At 40.3% G+C, this 20,956-nt stretch overlaps 1 protein-coding gene across 1 annotated transcript; it reads right to left on the bottom strand.

Moving 5' to 3' along the window:
* Positions 1–509: 509 nt before the first annotated feature.
* Positions 510–20,584, bottom strand: ccni (cyclin I). Its single transcript, XM_069677128.1, has 10 exons — positions 20,372–20,584; positions 18,174–18,333; positions 11,146–11,280; positions 7,133–7,207; positions 6,863–7,003; positions 5,307–5,435; positions 5,029–5,130; positions 4,207–4,372; positions 3,852–4,060; positions 510–2,354 (listed from the first exon to the last, which is right to left on the bottom strand). The coding sequence occupies exons 2-10, from the start codon at positions 18,285–18,287 to the stop codon at positions 2,136–2,138; spliced, it is 1,290 nt and encodes a 429-aa protein (XP_069533229.1). The 5' UTR covers positions 18,288–18,333; positions 20,372–20,584; the 3' UTR covers positions 510–2,135.
* Positions 20,585–20,956: the final 372 nt, after the last annotated feature.

Raw genomic sequence — 20,956 nt, 5'->3', positions numbered from 1 at the left:
TTTCAAATAAAATAACTTTTCGAGTCCTGATACTTATGACAAGAATCAGTATTATAGTATTTGTGAAACCTATACTGTATACACAGATGTGTAATGTGCTTGTGCATCACTACGTTTTATGTGGTTACAGTCTTCAGCGAACCAAGGACACTAGGAGATCTTGCATGTTCTCGCAAGGTACATGGAAGCTCTGCTTCCATGCTACCAGGTGCGTTCAATAAATATTATAGTTACTATATATATATATATATATATATATATGTATATATACACACACACACGTGTATAGACATGGTTATCTCGGTACAGTGGCACCTGTCAGTGGGTGGGATGTTGGAAGCAGGAAAAATGGGGAAATGGGCGAGCTTAAGGATGTGCTGACCCGTCCACCGCCGAAAGCGCCGACAATGGGCACGTGAGCGGTCTTTAAATGGATAAACTCAGCTACACAACTAAAATGTATAAACATAACACATTTCTGTATGATACAATAAAGACAACAAACTTGGTCAGTTTTAACTTATCTTTTTTATTTATTGGTGCCGTGGTGCATTCAGGGACCTGGAGCAGCCACCAGCAGCTCCCACAGCAGGAACAACAGAGCTTTTTGCAGGAATAAAAAATATATTAAACAGAACTTCGCGAGATGAAAACAGAGCGTGTGGTTTTAGATTATTCTGAACACTGAAGTGAAGATTGTCACTTGTCATACACCAACTCAAAAATTCACATTTCTGTCTTCTTTTGCTTCATACTAAAATGCTTTAAATAGCTCGAGGTTGTTTTATTACATGTGAGGAACCACATGCAGCCTGCTTTTTACCAGGGCCCTGTTCCTTGTTAGCAACAAGTCCTCATGACCAAGACTTCTTAGGGTTTAGATCAGAGTATAGAAGTAATTAGGAAATAATCAATATCTCCTGGTTGCTCTAAGTTTATTGAAACGAGTTACCTAGATGAGACTTAACAGGATCGTTTTAGCAAGATGAAATCATGTTAGTCTGGATTAGGTTTTAAGAACAGAGGCCTGGCTGGACAGAGACTACTGGAGCTCCTGCAGGAATTTTGCAGCTTTTTGGCAAATGAATGGGTTTTAAGGTAACAGACAGAGGTTTAAGCCACCCATTGAGATCTGGTTTAGTAACATCTCATGTGGAATTTTGCTCCAAAACAAGCAGTAAAATAATTGTTTGGCAGTCAAGATGTCCGCAAGAGGAAACCAGATTTAGCCGAATAAAACAACCTGAGAAACTTTCATTCAGTCACAACACACTAAGAGGGAAGGGGGGGAAACAGAGGGACAAACAGGGAGGGATTTTTATATTAGCATCTTATTAACAATCAAATTACACTCCAAAAAACTTTTTTCTATCTGGGCGAGTACTACAGATAATCGTCTAAGGAGAAACATTCATACACTGGAATCAGACTCTATGCAGAGGTTATAAATAGAGATGAAAACATGCACAGTTAGAGAGGAGAGAGAAGATGACAATAAAAACAAATATATGAAATGGAAGAGATTAAGATGTGAAAAACAAATATAGGTTGACGAATGATGACGGAGAGTGAGACACGGGGGAAAGAAGTCAATTCTAGGTTTTCTTGAAGGATTTTTTTTTAGAATTTTTCTAATACTGTATTTGTGTTCAACAAATATAATTAATAAGAGAGTAGCAGCAGCACGTTTTTTGTTTTTTGAATGTTTAAATTTTTTTTGGGCTCTGTTGTCCGGCTGCGGATGAAGATGGCGGCTGACCTCAGGACAGCTGAGCAGCTCGGGGTCGTTTGGACTGAAACCAAAACCATCTTCACCACTGAAACCGTCTGAATCACTGCTTTACTGACTTATAACATCCATGTTTTATTCCTCTACTGTGCAACAATTATCTCCTGCAACTCTGATGGGCAACATTTCCAAAGGAGCTGCCTTTATATTGCTTTGTATGCAAATGAGAACACTGAATGCAAGCTTTCTCTTTCATTGTTGGCTGTTGCTGGGGGGGTTGCCCATCATTGCTGCCAAATCACTGTATAATTGTCACTGTTTGAAACTTTGATTTGAGGATTTTAACTTGAAAGTGAAACAGGAAGTTGGTGTAAGCGTCAAGGTGGTTTTGGTTCCTGTTTGGTCTCTAGGAGGCACTGACTGGCTGCAGAGGCGGGCAGGGGGAAGAGCTGCCTTCCTGTCGGGTCAACAGGACACTGCAGACACCCAGACCTCCTCCTTCTCCTTCAGTTGTTATCGCCCCCATCGCAGGTGTCGCCCCCTCCTGGACAGCGGTGGTGGTGATGTCTTCGTTGTAGAGTCGTTTAATGCCGTCAAAGAAGTCATCCACCTCCATCTCCTCCACCTGAACACACAGAGGGATGATATTAAGACTCCTGTTTACAGTTGCAACTAATGATAATCTAAATGAACAGCTAGTCCTCTGATAACTTTAGTGAGAAATCAATTATTCTTTTGTCTGAAAAATGTTAAAAACCAGAGAAATTCCTGTCAAGAACAAGACAACCAGCAAACGTTCACATCTAAACTGTTTTTAATGTCGCAGATGACACCAATATTTCAGAGGAATTGTGCAGATGTTGATAAAAGCATGAAATTTGGTGTCCTCCCTCTCCTGAAAATCTCTATCAAATCTGCCTGATTGGTCAGTTGAAAATCCAAGATGGCTGCCATTCTTCAAGATGGTTAACAAACTGTCCTCGCAGTAATATGTGAAGTTAGTATATTTAATTGATCTTAGTGTCGATTCCTCTTTTTAAGCCTGCTGGTTTGGATTCTGATGATTTATCCACCTGATTTTGACTTCTTCACATTGACAGGGTAGTAAAATTATTAGCCTAGTGCCTGAATATTAGACTGGCCATTGCAATGCAACTCTAATAGTAAATCCAGGAACACTGACTGGACCAAGTGTTGCCTATCTCCTTAAGATAAGACTTAAAATCTGAAGTTCCCGGAGGAGAAGAGTAATATTCGGAGAAAAAACATGAGATTAAAGTTGTAAATTTGCCAGAAAAAATGGCAAATTTGTGAGGAAAATAATTATGAGATTGTAATGTTATAACTTTGAGACAAACAAAAACTAGTAAAATAGTGTTGATAGGAACCTTTTTGAGGCGCGACCCCCCCTTTAAAAAGTGTGTTGTGGTTCACGGCCCCCTCCCTCTTGATTCACCTGTGTCTCGGCCCTGTCGGCTCTGCTGCTCACACAGGCGTGCGTGGCACGGAGCTCAGAGCAGATTAAGCCTGTTTTCTCCGCACACAAGAAGCAGACTTCATAGAGGAGAAAGACTGAGCGACCCTCTGCTGCAAAAACACACGTTTCTATGCTCCCCATTTGCCCCAGGGGTTACATCACACGTGCAAGTTACCCTACGACCTCATGACGGATACTGAAAGGAAACAAACCTGCATTTCAGACAAAAATATAAACAATACTTTAAACACTTTTATCCTAGTTTTTGTTTCTGCCAAACTTACAACTGTAACTCTTCAAGTATTTTCTCTGAATATTTCTCCTCCCTCTTTTTACAATGGCCCTAATATGCCACCGTACCTTAAACCGACAATGCTAAAAAAGGAAAATGACGGGTAGGTATTTTTTTGACAAGGAATATTCCTCTGTTTAAAATTGTTGTGAAGGTCACAAACATTCATTTGTTCCAGTTATTGTTCTGGAAAACATAGAAACCAACACAAACATTGCTCAAATTGTCCAACTACATTTCTATGAAAAAACAAACAAATGAAAAACTAAATTACTTTTCTTCGTTTCCTTGTTGACTCAATCACTTTTTCTACATCAAGTTGTTTTTGTTGTTTTCAGAGAGAGTAATGTTACCTTGCGCTTGGCAGAGGCCTTGCAGCGCAGTGTGACCTTCTGCAGTTGGTTAAGATGGCGAAGGTGCTTAGTTGGAGAAAGTAGAGCCGGGATGATGGTGGAGGTTCGCTGGCTCCCCTCCTCCCTGCCAGCAGGTGTTAGTAGCTGGTCGGGGGAGGCAGTGACGAGGGCGTGGTCCCTGGAAGACTCGCTGGTTGAGTTGATAATCCCTGGAAAGAAAAGAAGTTACACAAACACTTTAATACTGGAGCCACAAACGGCTTTATACTTTGTTCACATGTACAGTGCTACTACCTAACACTTGAAAATAGACTTTGATGTGTAAATTCTTTTGGGCTTTCCCTTTGAAACGTACCCAGTGTGCAGCTGGGGAGCGTGGGGTCCCGGTCTGGAGGCTGCAGGGTGGTTTGGCTCTGCAGGGGTTGGTAGATGTAGACAGTGTTTGGAGGCAGGGAAGCTCTCGGTGTGGACAGACTACGAGCCACCAGCTCTCGACTTCGAATCAACTCGGAGCTGTCGATCTGAGAGAGACGGGGAGGAGCAGTTCTTTACATTCATGGTATAAAAATGTTGGAAACTCAAACTACAAATTGAGTTATGATTTAACACAAAACCAGGAAACAGCAGCTGCAGAGAGCGTCAACCACAGACAGATTACTGGTTGGACGTGAGTCACTAAATAGAAGAACTTGAGGTTTCTTTGTGTTCAGGCTCTATGATATGAAAAAAGGAACATTAATTCATCTGCTCCCACTCTTTTACAACTTCTCCAAATCCCTCGTCTCCTCTGCTGCACTGAGACTGCAGTTAAAGCGCCCTCTGCTGGCTGCACGTCGCCGCATGTTTTCCTTTGCTTCTCGGTCTTTTCTTCCAGAGCCTCTCATTCACAAACCAACTGCTCCTGATCTGATTCATTTTGCAGGTTTAAAAAAGTTTTAAACAAAATCAAAATGCGTTTCTGTTGCTCGGTTCTTCAGTGTTTTTGTCTAAAGTCAACAAAAGCTAAAGCATTTTGAGGAACGAGACCTTAACTGTAGGATGTTTCCGCTTTGCTTATTGCTTTGGTTTTTTAGTTTGAGCTTTCTTCTGCTTCTGTTTGTTTGTTTTTGGTCACATGATCCACACACTGAGCCTTCAGAGCTTCTCCTTGACCGCAAAGTCAAAGTCAGTCAGGTACCTGTGCCTTCCTCAGCAGGTCGATGGTCAGAGCCAGCCAGTCAGGACAGCAGGTCTCCAGCTCCAGAGTGATGAGGGCCAAGGCCAGCATGGATCCTCTGAGCTACAGGAGCACATGAGGGACAAACTTAGTCAGTGTTGAGGACGGTAAAAATACAGATGTAGAAAAAGCTTTAGCCTCTATGTTGTGTATAAAAAGAGAGTATGTTACATTACTATAGAGGAACGGACACTTTATGGTGCTTTTATGGTGAGTAAAGTGCGCGCGTGTGTGTGTACCTGTACGAGTGTGTGGTCAGCCAGAACCTGGTAGAGTCGGCGCGTGAGCATGGAGAGGTGCTGAGAGCGGTTCAGTTGCAACATCGAGTCCAAAAACCCAGAACGACACGACAACACCATCGCATGGAACTGTGGGAGAGGAGGAAAAAAGAATCGTCATTATCATTATTCTGTTTCGAACATTAAGCTGGCTGGAAGAGAAGCATAGAAAAATAATAATGTTCCATTTTGTTTTACTTTTTAAAAATTGTGAGTAAAATCCTTGACGAGATGATTTCCTCTGAACGTTTAACATATTTGATTTGGATCTTGGTTTGAATATACAAGACGTTTCATGAGACTTGTGCATTGTTGTACTTTTTCCCATTTGTTTAAACAGCTCCGGAATCAATTAAGAGCCAACTCCAAATGTTCCTTAAATCAGCATCTCTCTCTACATGTCTCGGCTGGCCCAATCCAGAACCACTGAAAACCTTCTGAATGTGATCAAGAGGAAGATGGACGGTCACAAGCCATTTAACAAAGACGAGCTGCTCCAAGAGCGGCCTAACGTCACCCAGCAGCACTGTGACAGACCGGAGGAGAGCATGCAGAGATGCATGAGAGCTGTGATATTAATCTCTGAACTCTTCCTGAGTTAAAACATTCTGTTGTTTAAACGTGAACATGCTTTCTTTGCATTATTTAAGCTCTGAAAAACATATTTTTGGTTTTCACCAGTCGTCATTTTCTGCAAATAAAAAACCTGAATGAGAGTATTTGATTTGGAAGTAGTGAGAAGAGTGAGTACCTAATCAATCAATTTCTATTTACACAGCCCCAAACCCCAACAAAAGTTATCTCATGACACTTAGAGCAGGTCTGGATTGTAATAAATGTTACAGATATCCAACAATGTTGCTCCTTACAACTTCATTTTATGTGCAGCCCTTTGGGAAGTACATTGTAAAATTGGGCTAAAACAAACTTGACTTGACTCATTGTGGGAGACAATAACCTACGTGGTTATTCGTGGTCAGATGTTATCACAAGGAGCAACAAAACCAAAACCAAACCAAACGAAAAAGAATCACCAGACTTTTGTAACCAAACACTTTCCTGTAACTGTTTTGTAAGACAGTTTTCTGTGACAGTTTTGAACACGATACAGAACTTCATGTTGTTGCTCATTATCATGGCTTTAAGTCAAATGGGAATAAAAGCAGAAAACATGTATAGGTAGGAACTAAAAAAAACTGAATCTATGAAAAGAACTGGAGACAAGAAGATTTTACAAATGTGCCTGACAGGGATTAATGAGTTGATTAATTTTAACACCTCAAAGAGAGGATCTTCTTTAATAACTGCACAAAAAAATGTGCATTAATGTTGAGTGAAACTCCAAGATAAACTGCAGACGACAGACAGTAACCTCATTTTGCCACCAGGTGTCACAATCCGCACTGATTAGATATCTATCAACACAAACAAAGGCCCTGAAATGTAGCTCAGATCATGTCGAGCACCGTGAGAGTCGGGTGTGTTTGAGTGTTTGTGTGTGAATGTGACAGACGTACGATGTGCAGGAAGTCCAGTGCTGTGGCGGTGTGCAGATCCCAGTTCAGTTTGTCCAGGATAATCCGCTCCATCCTCAGGATCTCTGAAGGAGAACAGCCACAGCTGCTGGAGTCGACCAGCTCCTTCAGAGAGGGCACACACTGACACACAAACAAACAGACACACACAAAATCAGAATGAAAATAATCATGGATGTTTATAAAAGTGTTAGAATGCACTGTAATGTGGTGGTGGTGGTAACTGTGTGTATGTGTGTTGCTTGTGCTCACCTCATCCTCCTCACAGGTCTTGGCAGCCAGGAAGAAGCAGGCGATAGCGATGCAGCGAAGGTACTTTGGACGGGCCTGAGAACAAACAATCAGTAGAACCATCAAGTTTTACAGTCAGTTTTACACCTGTGTCCTTAAGTCAACCCAACACCAGCTGAAGTGTTGTTGGCACACTACGCTGCTTTACCGCACCTCTGCAGCCCTGCAGGTGTTTCACTTATGTTGTCAGACTAGACTCGGGATAACATAGCGGGAAAAGCAAACGGGTTCCTGGTAACATCAACAATAGCTGGACTAGTTTAACCTTTTCTAGGGCTGCGGTGGGAAAATCCCCTTTTGGTTGAGTGAAACGACCCAGAAGTGTTTAAGTGTCAGCCGTAGTAAGATACAGAGCGGTTCGAACACTGAAGCGATACGGAAAGGAGCTTCACTACTTTCTTTAATATTTCCTTTAGCATGGGAAACACAGGACCATCCTCTGTGAAAGAGTGGTGAAAATTACGCTCCATAATTTCTTGTGGTTTTTTTTTTTTTTACATTTGAGTGCCGTCTTTGCAGGATTAAACAGTTTCTTTTACCCAATCAAACTTATGATTCATGTGGATAAATATAAGAGGAGGGTGAGAAATATTCTTAATGTGACGACCACTTTACGCTTGATAACTTATATTCCTTTTTTATTCCAACCTCCAATTAATCAATTAATAATTCAAGCTGTATTTGAGATACTACAGATGAGTGCAGTTTCCTACATGAACTAAGTTTTATACTGTTTTGATGACTTGATGACGCTTACAGCTGAAACACCGAGGTTGTTTTTTCCATCATCAATGAGAAAAATAAATAATCATCTGTGGCGGTGAAGTGTGTCAGGTCAGAGTGAGTCACACATTACCTACAAGCCAAGCAAGTGTAGACGATAATAATATGAACACAACCAAGATACAGGATAACATACGATAGAACATGATTGTTGTCCTTGTCTTTTTGGCTGCATTAAACACGTGACATCAGTAACAGCCGCCCAGTGTAAGTCCAGTTGGATCCCAACTCCTTATGAATTCTCCTCACACCTCGACACCTCGATGAAAAACGTTGTGAGGTCGAGGAAGAGTGGTTACAAAAAGAGATAGGGGGTCATTTGTTTGGACTTTTCGACTGCAGAGCAGGTTTCTTGTGTGGTGCGTGCTCACATGGCTTAGTGGCTGAACTCAGCCATTGTTACTATAACTAGCTACACCTTTGCTTGCTGAGAAAAAAGAACGATTCACCTCTAGTACAGACCCCTGTACGAGAGTTCATTTTGAACAACTCAGAGGGAAACATCAATAAAAATCAGTAGAGACGGATATTCATGGAGCTAATGTTAATGTTGTGCTAAAACAGATACAGTCTGACCAGGTGTAATTTTGCCGACTTGAAATGAAGAATCGTGAAACTTTTTGAATCAAAATCGCACAGAATGCATACGTGCAGTGTGCGATGGCCTGAATAAGCAGCACAATGTGGGAACCTGCTCTTATATTGATTTTGACAAATCATTAGTTCAGATGTTAAATAAAGCTGAGGTGGCTCAAGGTTACATGCTGCCACTTTTAGGAACCTCAGCATGCGTCACAACAATGTCACGCATGCATCCCTCTTGTTTATTAGTGCTTAAGGGACCTACTTTGTGATAGAAGTTCCTGTTTTATGTTTAAGAGAAGAGAAAAGTCAAAGATGTGCCAGTGTGGCTTCAGAAAACTGTGAGAAGACAACTCAGTTAAAGTTAAACAAATGTGTTCCTCCACCTCCAGCAAAGGAACCGATCAATATCCCCTCCAGCAGCACAGGTTATCAATAATGCCTACAACGCAATTTCCTTCAGACTTTTTAAAATCAGCATTTTTGTGCTCGACTAAGTGAAAGAAGCTGAAAGTCTGAGTCAGCAGTCTGCTCTCCTCTTCAACAGAATACAGGACAGTATGAAGTACTCTCCTTTAAATGTGTTTAGTATTTGCCTTGAACACACGGTATGTACACTGCATCTCTCCTGTGTGTGTGTGAGATAACATGAGGATTGGATAGTGGGATGTAGATGCAGGGAATCCTTTGTGTGAGTTTCTTATTTTTCTTCCCTATTATCTCTCTTGCTTTTGAATATTTTCCTTCCTAGTACAACATTTTTATCTCCCTATCTGTGATGAGGGGCCTTGGATGCTTTGTACATGTCTCTTTAGGATACAGTTAAATCAAAAAACAGTCAAAACAAACAGATAAAGTATTGATAACCATTGCAAAAAAATAAGGTACAAACTCAAACGCTAACATGTTTACTTGAGACAAAGCGGTGTCAAGCTGTCCCTGACTAACTTGTATCTGCTCTTAAATGCCCCCGCCACACAGTGTCTTATCAGAAACACAGAGTCCAGCTCCTGATAGTCTCAGAACATTTTATTCCTCGGCTAAAACACTTAAATCCTGTCTGCGGTGTGGGACATTGACCTGACCTGACATTCAGAGCTAACACTGTTCCTGTGTAAACGCAGGTCATCAGCCGAGAGCAAGCTGTAAGAAAAGCCTTGTCATCATTTCTGTACAATAGCTGGAATTAAAGACAAAGACAACAAGAACTGATCACACTGACTGAACCCTCCTTCCAAAAACACTTTAGGTTGGGGCGGCTGTGGTTCAGTGGTAGAGTCGGTTGTCTTTCAATCGGAAGGTCGGAGGTTTGATCCCCAGCTCCCTCAGGCTACATGTCGAAGTGTCCTTGGGCAAGACGCTGAACCCCAAATTGCTCCCGGTGGCATAGCCAACAGGTATGAATGTGATATCTGATTGACAGTTGGGCACTTTACGTAGCAGCCTCTGCCATCAGTGTGTGAATGTGTGTGTGAATGGGTGAATGTGACATTTAGTGTAAAAGCAGCTTTGAGTGGTCGCAAAGACTAGAAAAGCGCTATATAAGTACAGTCCATTTACTGTGAGGGATTCTGTTTTTCTTTTGTCTCTCTTCAGAGGCTTCAAGAGCCTTGAGCTACCACCAAATAACCAAACCTTGCAGCAGGGCTTTCAGGGCTTATCTGAGCACATTTAAACAAATTATTTGTGCTAATTATAAGCCAAAGGATAAAAGTGCATCTCTTTGAACCTTGTTGAAACAGAGGCATCGTAGAAGCAGGCCATATGGATAAAACCGTCTGTAACAGGTAACTTAGCTAGCAGAGAGGAGCTAAGAAGTGCACCATCTCACCTCTCAGATTTCAGCTCTAAATATTTATTGCTTTCAAACGCTGGATGTACTTTTGTGAACAACACAAGACAACAGTGACATGTGATTACAAGTCAGCCGTGTGTGAATGACCAGCTCATCGCTTTGTAACCTCCTTTCCTGCTGACTCTCTGCCACTATCTGGGCATGAAAGGAAACACTGTGGTAAAAATAAAGGGATTAAACACATGCTGCAGTCCTAGTAATATGGATGATCACTGCCAACAACCTTGCTAGCGCACAGGTAATAGATGATAGAAGGGAAAGCCTCTGCGCCTGCATCCCTTTGTTGTGGATTTCTTGTTGTGTATGGAAATCGGTTGCTGAGATGTCTACTTATTTCATGGCTAAATCTTGGAATACTGGACCTTTGTACCCGAGAGGTGTGAGCTGTGACGTCCTTTATTTTAACAAAAAAATCTTGGAATACTGGACGTTAAAAGTAGAGATGGAGTTATTATTTCTATTATTGATATTTTTCTTTAAATCGAGTATTGTTATGGCTGGAGTCTGAGTTTTTTTTATATTAATTGTTTTTTATCATTTTTTTCTTTATTTTGTATTGATTTTATATATTTATTTTGTAGATTTTAATGTCTAAGTTAAGAATATTTTAGTCTTGAAACATTGCTGTAGTCTGTTTTCTTTCTTATTTTCTGTCTTTCTTTAAATGATAGAAAATAAAAGCAGCTTCAGTCGGCATCGCTGCAAACATTCACATCAACATCTGTTTCAAACAAGCGCTGGTCTTATTGTTTACCTTGATGGAAGCGAGGAAGCGGTCCAGGATGCTGACAGCTAACACCAGGGTCTCTGGGTACAGCTGCAGTCTGCCATGGAGCTCCGTCAACCAGCGCACGGCCTCGTCCCGCTGGGCCGGGGAGATGTCTGTATCCTGAAACAAACACACAAACAAACAGACAAACCGGTTTACACACCATCATCTCACTAAGCTGTTTGTGCTGACAACTGAAGCTAACGAGCCGGAAGCCTTTAATGGACTTGTTATGTTGCAGCAGGACATCATCGCAGCTTTTGCTGACATTCAAACTCTGTTTTCATCGCAGCAGATTTTCTACACAATCCTTCCTTTGTGCTGTGATGAATTAGTTTGGTGATCACAACATATTAAGCTTTGTTTTCATGTGATCGTGAAATTATAATCTGCTGTTAACAGAAAACTCTTTGGACAGTTGGCTGTGGTGAGATCACAGAGTGGTTAGTTGTTATGTTGAGGAGACAGAATCATGAGTTAGAAAGTTTCCTCAACAAGACAACATGGTTTGTTTTCGGCTGTGCTAGAGTCGGTCGTCTGTCAATCAAAAGGATGGGGGTTCGATCCCTGACTGCTACAGTCACATGTTGAAGTGCCTGCATGGCGCTGTAACAGCCCTGGGCAGCTCCTTCAGCGACAGACTGCTTCACCCGCAGTGTGTGACGGAGAGATACTGCAAGTACTTCCTTCCTGCTTCCGATTGTTCAACCAAGCATGCTCCCAGTAGAACAATAAAAACACACATCAAAAGTGAAAAGAGTTTCTGTTCTCTTACTATGCGCCATACATGTATTAAAAAAACCACAATACTCATATGCAATAATACTTGCAATGTGCATTTCCACGTCCAAACAATTTGTGCACTGTGTGCTTCTTCTCTTTCCTATTTGCTGCAGTGTAACACAGAAAATGTCCCCGTGGTGGGATCAATGAAGGTTTATCTATTCGACTCTCTTATTGTCCATAGATCCTGACTGGAGATTAGCTTACTTGCGATAGTAGTGTGTGTGAAAGGGTGAATTTGACATGTAGTGTGAAAGTGCTTTGAGTGGTCGGGACACTAGAGAAGCACCATATTAGTGCAGTTAATTTACCATCACGACAACACATTATGAGAAATCAAAATGATCTTCTACCATTGAATCTCTGGCCAAGAACAAAGTGAGCAAATGTGGAGTTAAAACGTACTTTTGGATTGTGATGTTTAGTTACTATGATGCATGAAAAAAGCAGGAAATCCTCATTGTGACACTGAATACTTGGGAATGTTCAGCTTTTTTTAACTAGTTTTTCCTGTGAGAGTTAATCGATAAATGATCAAAATGATGATCAAAATGTAAACTACATGTATGTACATAAAACACATTTTCATTTACAAAGACCATAACTTGAAAATATCATTAAAAAATATCATTTAAAATCAAAGTTTAAAAAAACAATAATACATAAATGATTTAATATATGCAACTACCCTCTGCCATTTACATCTATTCACAATAATCCAAACCCAAACCCGGAGCTAACAGTGAACACAAGGGAACTATTTCTGGACACAAGGAAACAACAAAGAGGCCCTGCGCAGCTTCTCTTCTCTCTGTAAGGCAGCCATGGCCTGGTTTCTACTACAGGGCCAAACAGGACTTACCCAAATGAATCACCTAGTTTTGGTGTTTAATAAGGACCTGGGGAGGCCTATGCAACTGACATACTTCCACTAAAACTGCCTAACAGTATCTTCCTTAACCAGCTCAACAACCAGACAAAACCTGATCCTGAAACATTCCAGGCATTCCAGTTTTTCACCATCTGGCACCTGAAATAATTCACCAGCTGACTGTTGTGTTACACAGACTACTCTCCACTGATATTAGCATGCCTGCGCTACAGAGTCACCTTAAACCAGATTATTTTATTAACATGGGAGATTCTTAAAACAGGATTAAGGATTTTGTGACCAGTGAATGCACAATAAAATGTGTAAATGTAAATGTGTTTGCATACTCAGCTTGTAGAAGTTGTTTTTAAAGTGAAGAGAAGACCAGGTTAACAAACATGCAGGTGAGAGGCTAAACTTTTTTCTGAAATTGGTTAAATAAATCATCTTTGTTGCAGAAACTCTGAGCACAGGTTTCTGCAACAGATATACACTTTCTTTTAATTTACTGTGGAATGACGGTATTATAATAACCCTATAATAGATCACACCATGTGTCTGCAGGGGGGCTTGGTTCATATTGAACAGTTGGATATTGTTCAGCCAATATCAGGGCTCCCTAACAAATATTAGGCCTCAATAATCTGTTAACTGTTTTCAACTGTTAGCATTAGCACTCATGTTGCATGCTCCTGTTTCAAATGAAGATACAGATTTCACAAACACTTGGAGACTTTTACAAACTACATCAGGAGGCATTCCTACAGTTCGTAAATAAATGTTATGTTTATTGCCCAAAGGTATTGCCCCCCATGCTGAGGGTAAACACTGCTATGGTGGCTTCTTTAAAAAGCTGTTTTCTTGCATTCCTCTGGTGGTATCTCGCCAAACAGATGGATAGCAACTTATATTTGTTCTATATCTTAAATATTGTGATATTGCTAATATTACTGATTTTGTATATGCTCCAAATATTTCATTGCTTTGTACTTCTCATATGTCTACTCTAACAGTTATTTCATTCATGGTAAATCTATTTATATTTTTCAGATTAAAAGATTCATTCTTCCTAAAGCCTAAAGTGACGTGATCAGTTATCCTATTTTGCCATAAATATTCAATTTGTTCTAATGTAAGACAAGCAAAAACAAAAACATTCAGAAGCTGCAAAAGGAAGTTAATCACTTAAGAAAGAATTGTTGCAGCTCTGGTTTGATTTAAAGAGGTTTGAGGATCTCTGTACACAGACTTGTGCCAATTACTCCCAACACAACTGAGGTGAGTGAGAATCGTATCTCTGGTGCTTCAAGCAACAACAAAAGACATTTAAACAACTCAGCAGCAGCAACAACATCCCTGTTAGTCAGGATTATCCACAGACACTGTTTACATTTTAAATTACAGCTGTCAAGTATACATTGTTCAACCATGGCTTTAATACGTGTTCATTAGAGGGTGAACGTGGTTTATAATAGCTGCTAGTTAGTGTTCCCATAAGCTGTATTTAACACAGAATTACCAGAGGTTTCACTTTTCTCCCGACCAACTGCAGCTTTACAACCCGACAGAGCTCTCATACGATACTTCATGTCAGAACTGATGCTGAGGCAGATAACTGCTGGTATTCTTGACCAGGATTTGGTGTCTATGTTCTGGCCATACAAGAAGAACATATTGCACCAAGAATAAAGGTTGTGCATGCTTTCTTTTTTCTTTACTAGTGAATAAAGATAATAAAATATATAAACACATTTTACTGATTCAATAGTTATTTCCTTGAAGAAATGGAAATATAGAAATGTATTCCTGAGTTGTGTTGAAACTGAAACCATTGGTTCAATGAGTGCAATGTGTAACAGTGGACTAGCAGCAGGAGACAAAGGTCAGAAGGCCACTCACCCTGCAAACCAACTAACTCGCAACTTGACACTGTCCAGCCTCTCAGCTCTTTACTGCCCAAACTAAAAACGACTGGCCTACTTCGGCCGGTTTCCCAAAAATAAAACTAAATCTGTCAAAGTGGTGTCCATACATCCAAGTCACTTTTTTGCAGCTCTGTCTGGGGGCCACAAAAGTCATGTGGCCTTTGTAGTGTGTTTTAAGTCCAGGGTAACTGGAGCATACACAACATTAACTTTTCAAAACTGGTCTGTACCCCCCCCCCCATCCCACATACCCACAGTCATCGTCCCTGACCTCTAGACGACACCAAAGAATCCATTCAAGCAGATGTGTCTGCAGACATTTGTTGTCTATATTCGACCTGCGTGCACAAACGTTGGCTGCTGGCGTTTATGCCAAAATGCCATTACACAGGGTGCTGGTTTAGCTCAGTTGGTAGAGCAGGCGCCCCATGTACAGAAGCTACAGTCCAACAAACTGATCGCAGGTTTGACTCATGGTCTGTGATCATTTGGTGCGTGTCATCTCCCAATCTCTCCTTCCCACATGTCCTGTCTCTCTTCAGCTGTCCTATCCAATAAAGGCAAAAAACAATCTTTAAAAATGCCATTATTCTACCAGCCAAGACAAACAGCCACAGATCTGATTAGAGAACCAAACCATCCTCCTGGTGGCAGCTCCGCTTTTCTGAAACTGTTGTCACACCAAAACAGACAGAAATGTTCTACTTGTGATTCCGGTACAAGATTGGCTGCAAACATTCTCCTTTTCAGATTCGTCCGAAAACCAAACGCCATCATGTTTATGTTCATAGCATCATCAGGAGATGCACACAGCTTGGTTATTTTCAGCTCCTTCTCCATTAACTTTGTCTGGATTAACTCGACTGCTGTTTCCAGCTATTTAAGGCTGACTAGTGCCCAAGTTAATTACCCGTTACCTAAGCTAAACTCTGTACCAAGATATCTCAGATTGACACCAACTAAAGCCAATCCATCTGCTTGGCTGTCTACTGTATAGTGAATGGCAGTTTCACATGATCTTTTAAATAACACGTTGGCTAAAATGTTTTTTACTACAGTGGTAATATGAACCCAAAATAATCATAGTTTGTTGTGATTAAAATGGTTGAAAGGATGCTTAAATAACTTCATCATGATGCAGATTTGTAAAAAGTCTGCATTTTACTATTTTCTGATGCAACCCCAGGACCTCACGAGAATCTCAACACTAATACGTTTTCACAACAACACTGAACAAAATTCTGGATGCACATCAGGCAAACATTAGTGAAATTATCACAGGAATATTTAATTGAATAAGACAAGGAGGGTCTTTTACCCAGCAACAATGATGTTGTTTATGAAACTCTGAGGAGACTGCCTGCTCCCTTGACCTCTTACACAAGTTTTAACGTCTGCTAACTCAGGCAAAGGTGCTGATAAGTTTCATAACTGTCTCAGTGCCGTCATTTACTGCCTTTTATCATGAACAACACAAAACTACTGATAGGCAGGTCCAGGCTCAGAGAGAGGGATGCTTGTGTTTCGTCAAATAAAGTTGAGTTTATTTGTATATTTCAATATCACATGCACTGTTTATAAGAGCACATCAAGAGCTGTTTCTGAGCCAGTTTAAGCTGTCTTAGGTTTTGATTATTGTTCAGCTTATGCCTAAATTATTCCTGAGGGAAATGTTTGAAGCATGTTTACATGCTGCAGAAATAATTTTCTTTCTTGTCACTGGTTTTTTTGCAAATTCAGAAGCAGTTTCTTTATTAACACCAACAAAAACACTAAAAGGGGCGTTTGGATGGTGACCAGAGGCTTCCGTGCTACGCTAACCTGTTAAGTGCTAAGCTAACCTGTTTAAACTCTGGGATCCAAAACCAACAGATTAAGAGGAGGTTGAATGCATCTCATTGGCCAGATTTTACTGGCAGACACATGCTGCGGTGACTCAGCAGCAGAAGATCTGGATTAACAGTCAGAGATTACCCTGATGCTAACACCATTTCATTTGAATTTCTACACCTTAAGATCAGCTGGGAGTATGGAAACAAAGTCGTCATACACCAGTGTTGTGATGACCAATGTGTAGAGCTTATGCATTCGGCAAAAAAACAAAACAAAACAGTATTTTCTTTCTAATCTCTGTGCATTACGTTTTTTTAATGATGTAACTGCAGCGCTGCAGGTGTCACGTGTACAGATTAATGACTGAGGATGCCCCACTGTCAATCCCATCTGCTCAATTCGCACGATTAGCTCAACCAGATTAGCCTACAAACGCTGCATCATGGCATGCTGAGGGAGCCACGGCAACAAGTCCTCAAACAGGAAACGTTCGAGGAAAATACATCTACTACTGCAGCACAACTTCCTTATTGTCTAACACAGTGGACAGAAATATGGCAAGGTACTTTGCAATGTTTTTGAGTGTGGCCATCAGGTTTTCAGACCGTTTTTAATAACAAAAGTGAAACAAAAAAGTATTTGTTGGCAACATTTTCCCAAAATAAAAAGGAGAAAAACAAAACTCCAAAGGCCTCATTTGAATGTGAAAACTGACTAAATGTTTCACAGCTTTATTGGAAGAATTAAGACTTATAGATAATTATGTGAAAGACAGATTTCAAGGGAGTTTAACAACCTGTAAGTATCTGTGAAATCAAACGCAGTGTATGATCCTTATTGGTAATGATATAGTGTTTCTTTGATGAGGTTAGCTTTGATACAACTGCACTTATTTTCACATTACTAGAGTGAATACGATGCAGGGCACAAAGTGGGGTTTTTACTGTCAATATCCTAACACTATCCATAGGCGTTCTCAGATACAACCTAAACATGATTGAGAATAGTCTGTAACAAAACTGAGCTTAAGTTATGGGCACAAGAATAACTCCTTTGATAAAGAAGTATTGAATGATTCAAAGTAGAAATGATGGTTTGTAGTAATTTCAGGGGTGTCTGACACGATGTGAGGATGTGCCCATAACCTGGGTGTGACCAGCTGAGGGTGTGATGAAACCAGACATTGTGACATCATTTGAGAATGTGTCTTAAGACATGCAAACTGGGTGAGACCAGCTGGTGATCAACGTGATTATACAAAACACTGTCAGTCTTGTCTTTGTTCAGTGACTCACTGTGGTTCTAATACACTGCTGCTTCATAACTACGTGTTATTTACTGTCGTGTCTCTGACGCAGCAGAGCTCGGAGCCTACTACCTACTGCGAAATAAATAACCAGCTCACCAAGTCATGTCATGTAGTTTGAGTCTTACAATTTCATTTCCTTTTTTAAAGAAGTCTCTTCATCAGGTCCTCTCCATTGTGTTTATACAACTTTGAAGTCTACTGTAAACATCTGGCTGTGACATATAACAGTATGGGTAATGTTGAGATGTCCTCTAGTTAATGAACAGAGGCACCAAGAGGTTAAAATCCTCACCTGTGAGGAGGGTTTCTTTGGCACGTAGACCCTCCACATCTTGGCTTCCCTAGAGGCCGCCTTTTCCAGAAGAAAAGACAGCCTCTGGCGTCCCCAGGGGTCGATGAACTTCATTCTGTCCTCCCCTGGATGAGCCTACCTCCCCACTGGATACAGCTACCTGCACAGAGACACAGATAATCAGAACATGACAGACCAACACTCAGCTAATCCATACAAAACTGGTGATCCCATTAATAAAACATTCATACAAAAATACTGGTGAGCACATAAAAACAACAGGAGTTGACCCTAAGGACTTTACATTCGATGCAGACAGAGTATGTGTCAGCACACGATTGAAGAAAAAATAGAATAAAAGCAATTACACATAATTAACAGAAACTGTAATAACATTTATAACAACAATAATAATAAAATCATTACACTATGAAAACATTTTCTTATCAATTGTTGAGAATAAGACTTTTTAAAATTGTATTTAACTTCAAGAATTAAAAGGAGGTTAATTCAATGTTCTCAATTATTGCAATGCTCCAACATTTCATTCTAATAAATTGAGGGCATGGAGATGTGTGAATGGCGGAGAGGAGTATTTTTTGTTACAGTCGTTTTTGGCTTGTGACCTCTTTAAAATCTATCAATATCTATTAGCAGCCCCCCGTCATAGGCTGCAACCACAGAGCAATCTCATAACCCATCCACGATAATCTGACAACGCTTTGTCCTCAGGGGGGAACGGTCAATATTTTGGGGGCTTCCGGTGCAATTGGCGGATATACATGTAATTAAAATCAGAATCAGAATTAGTTTTATTGGCCAAGTATGTGGGCACATACGAGGAATTTGACTCCGTTTTTTCTTAACTCTCGATGTACAGATATGCAAATTGACATACTACACTTGAAACAAGGACAGGTTAGACAAGGTAACACAGACACCTAAGACACTAAAACCTAATATGGCTATGGATACAAATATACATTACAAAATATTAATATATATATATTTATTTATTTATATACACATGTTGTTTAAAAAACACAACAACGCTTCTAGACAGGAGACAATAGTGCAATGAACAGAGCAACAGTGCAAAGAACAGTCCATAAAATCGATATTTGTTCCAAGACTTCCTATTCTGTGTGCTTGTCATTGTTTAATATCAGTCTAGCAACTTGAGATGTGAGAATGGAGAAAACACAGACTTACTTTTTCCTCTCAGACTGGTAATTCAAAAGAAAAAATCAAAAGAGTGGGCAATATGACCATAAATAGAGAGTAAAAATTATCCATTTGTCAAACGTCAGAAATTTCGTAACTATCCCTTACTTATCTCTGCATGAACTGAGCTATTGTGGTCACTGTTGCAAAGCTATAATCAGTCTTGTTTTACAGTAACGTTGGATCAATGTTTAATCTTGATTGATACATGCACCAATGTGATGAAGTTTTTTGATTTGTCAGGTTTGTGTTATAACCATTATTGTTCTGATCACATTCCCCCTCCCTAAAAAAAACATGATTATCACCATATATATTGGTATTGGGATATTAAATTACATATAGCAGGATTCAGGAAATCAATCAATAGTCTCCATCCCTAATGCAAAATAATACAAAAAAGTGAATAGAATTTTGTGTTTTGCAAATACATACTCCTACTTTCATATTCATAAACAGTGCAACTGCGCGTGCAAGGCTGGCTGATGACACTATCTTATCACACCCCTTAAAAACAAACTTTGTGCCAGCTAGAAGCTTATTTGGCATAAAGTTACATAACAGCAAACTCACAGGCACGGTAAATCAGGCACGGTCTAATTAGTGATATCAAAATACTTACTATTATTTCGGGAAGTACCTTAAAATCCTTCTCATTTGGGAACCACCGGGCCTCCCGAGGCAGGTGCATTACCAAGCATTTCCTTCCATTATTCCCCTGGATACGACTATTCCCTGGAACGGAGCTAATTTGACTGCCTAGCGTCGTTAGCAACTTGCTAGCAGCGGTGACGTCGCGCTCAAACTATAACATACATTACATGTAAATGGTGTAAACCTTGATCAATATCCTATGTTTGTGTCCTGTAAAAGGTCTTGGGCTGTGTTTACAGCGACGACGGGGCTACCAATACAGTAGGGACATTTAAATGGCTGACTCAGATCCAGAAAGTAGATGGTGCCCGGAGCCTTACCTCCCCTGCGAAGCGGAGAAAACCACAGTTGGATTTCATCCGGTCCACTCAGTTTCAGGATTATTTGGGGGTGAAATCGGGGACCCGTTCTTCAGTTTAGTCGTCCATCGTGGCGTCCATGGTGCTAAGTGTTGGGGAAAAGGGGTAAAAAATGTATAAAAATAAAAGAACGGAATATAGACAGCTACGTCTACTTCCGAGGAGGGGACTGGGGGAAGAGAGAAGGGAAACAGACTCCACCCACCTCCGGGCAGAACAAGGGGACAAAACAATCCTACCTCTGTGGAAAATTACTATTAATAATAATGTATTATTATACTTAAAATGTAGAATTCACTATTTTCACTTTATATAGCAGTAAAAATAGTAAACTTGAATATAACGTAAGATACAATTAATAAGCTAACCCCCATCTGGAAGCCAGTGACTGAGTATTATCTCTGATTTGAGGAATCGTGAATAATTTTGGCGAACTAAAGTTTAATTCTCAATATAAAAAGGCCATATTGAGCTCAAATTAAAGTTTATGATCTTGGGAAGTTTTCTATAAACAAGCAAGGCAGTGGTACTTACAGTAAACGACTG

Source organism: Semicossyphus pulcher, unplaced genomic scaffold (assembly GCF_022749685.1).
Source record: "Semicossyphus pulcher isolate SPU_LCO1_2020_fin unplaced genomic scaffold, fSemPul1.0.p SCAF_28, whole genome shotgun sequence".
Lineage (NCBI taxonomy): Eukaryota > Metazoa > Chordata > Actinopteri > Labriformes > Labridae > Semicossyphus > Semicossyphus pulcher.
This window is presented reverse-complemented; position numbering and strand designations above follow the sequence as displayed.

Excerpts from the sequence above, each read along its gene's own strand:
- ccni (XM_069677128.1), bottom strand. The coding sequence starts at position 18,287 with ATGAAGTTCATCGACCCCTGGGGACGCCAGAGGCTGTCTTTTCTTCTG. Across the intron at positions 4,061-4,206 it reads GCTCCCCAGCTGCACACTGG|GGATTATCAACTCAACCAGC; the intron begins GTACGTTTCAAA and ends TTTTCTTTCCAG. Across the intron at positions 2,355-3,851 it reads AGGCCTCTGCCAAGCGCAAG|GTGGAGGAGATGGAGGTGGA; the intron begins GTAACATTACTC and ends CTGTGTGTTCAG.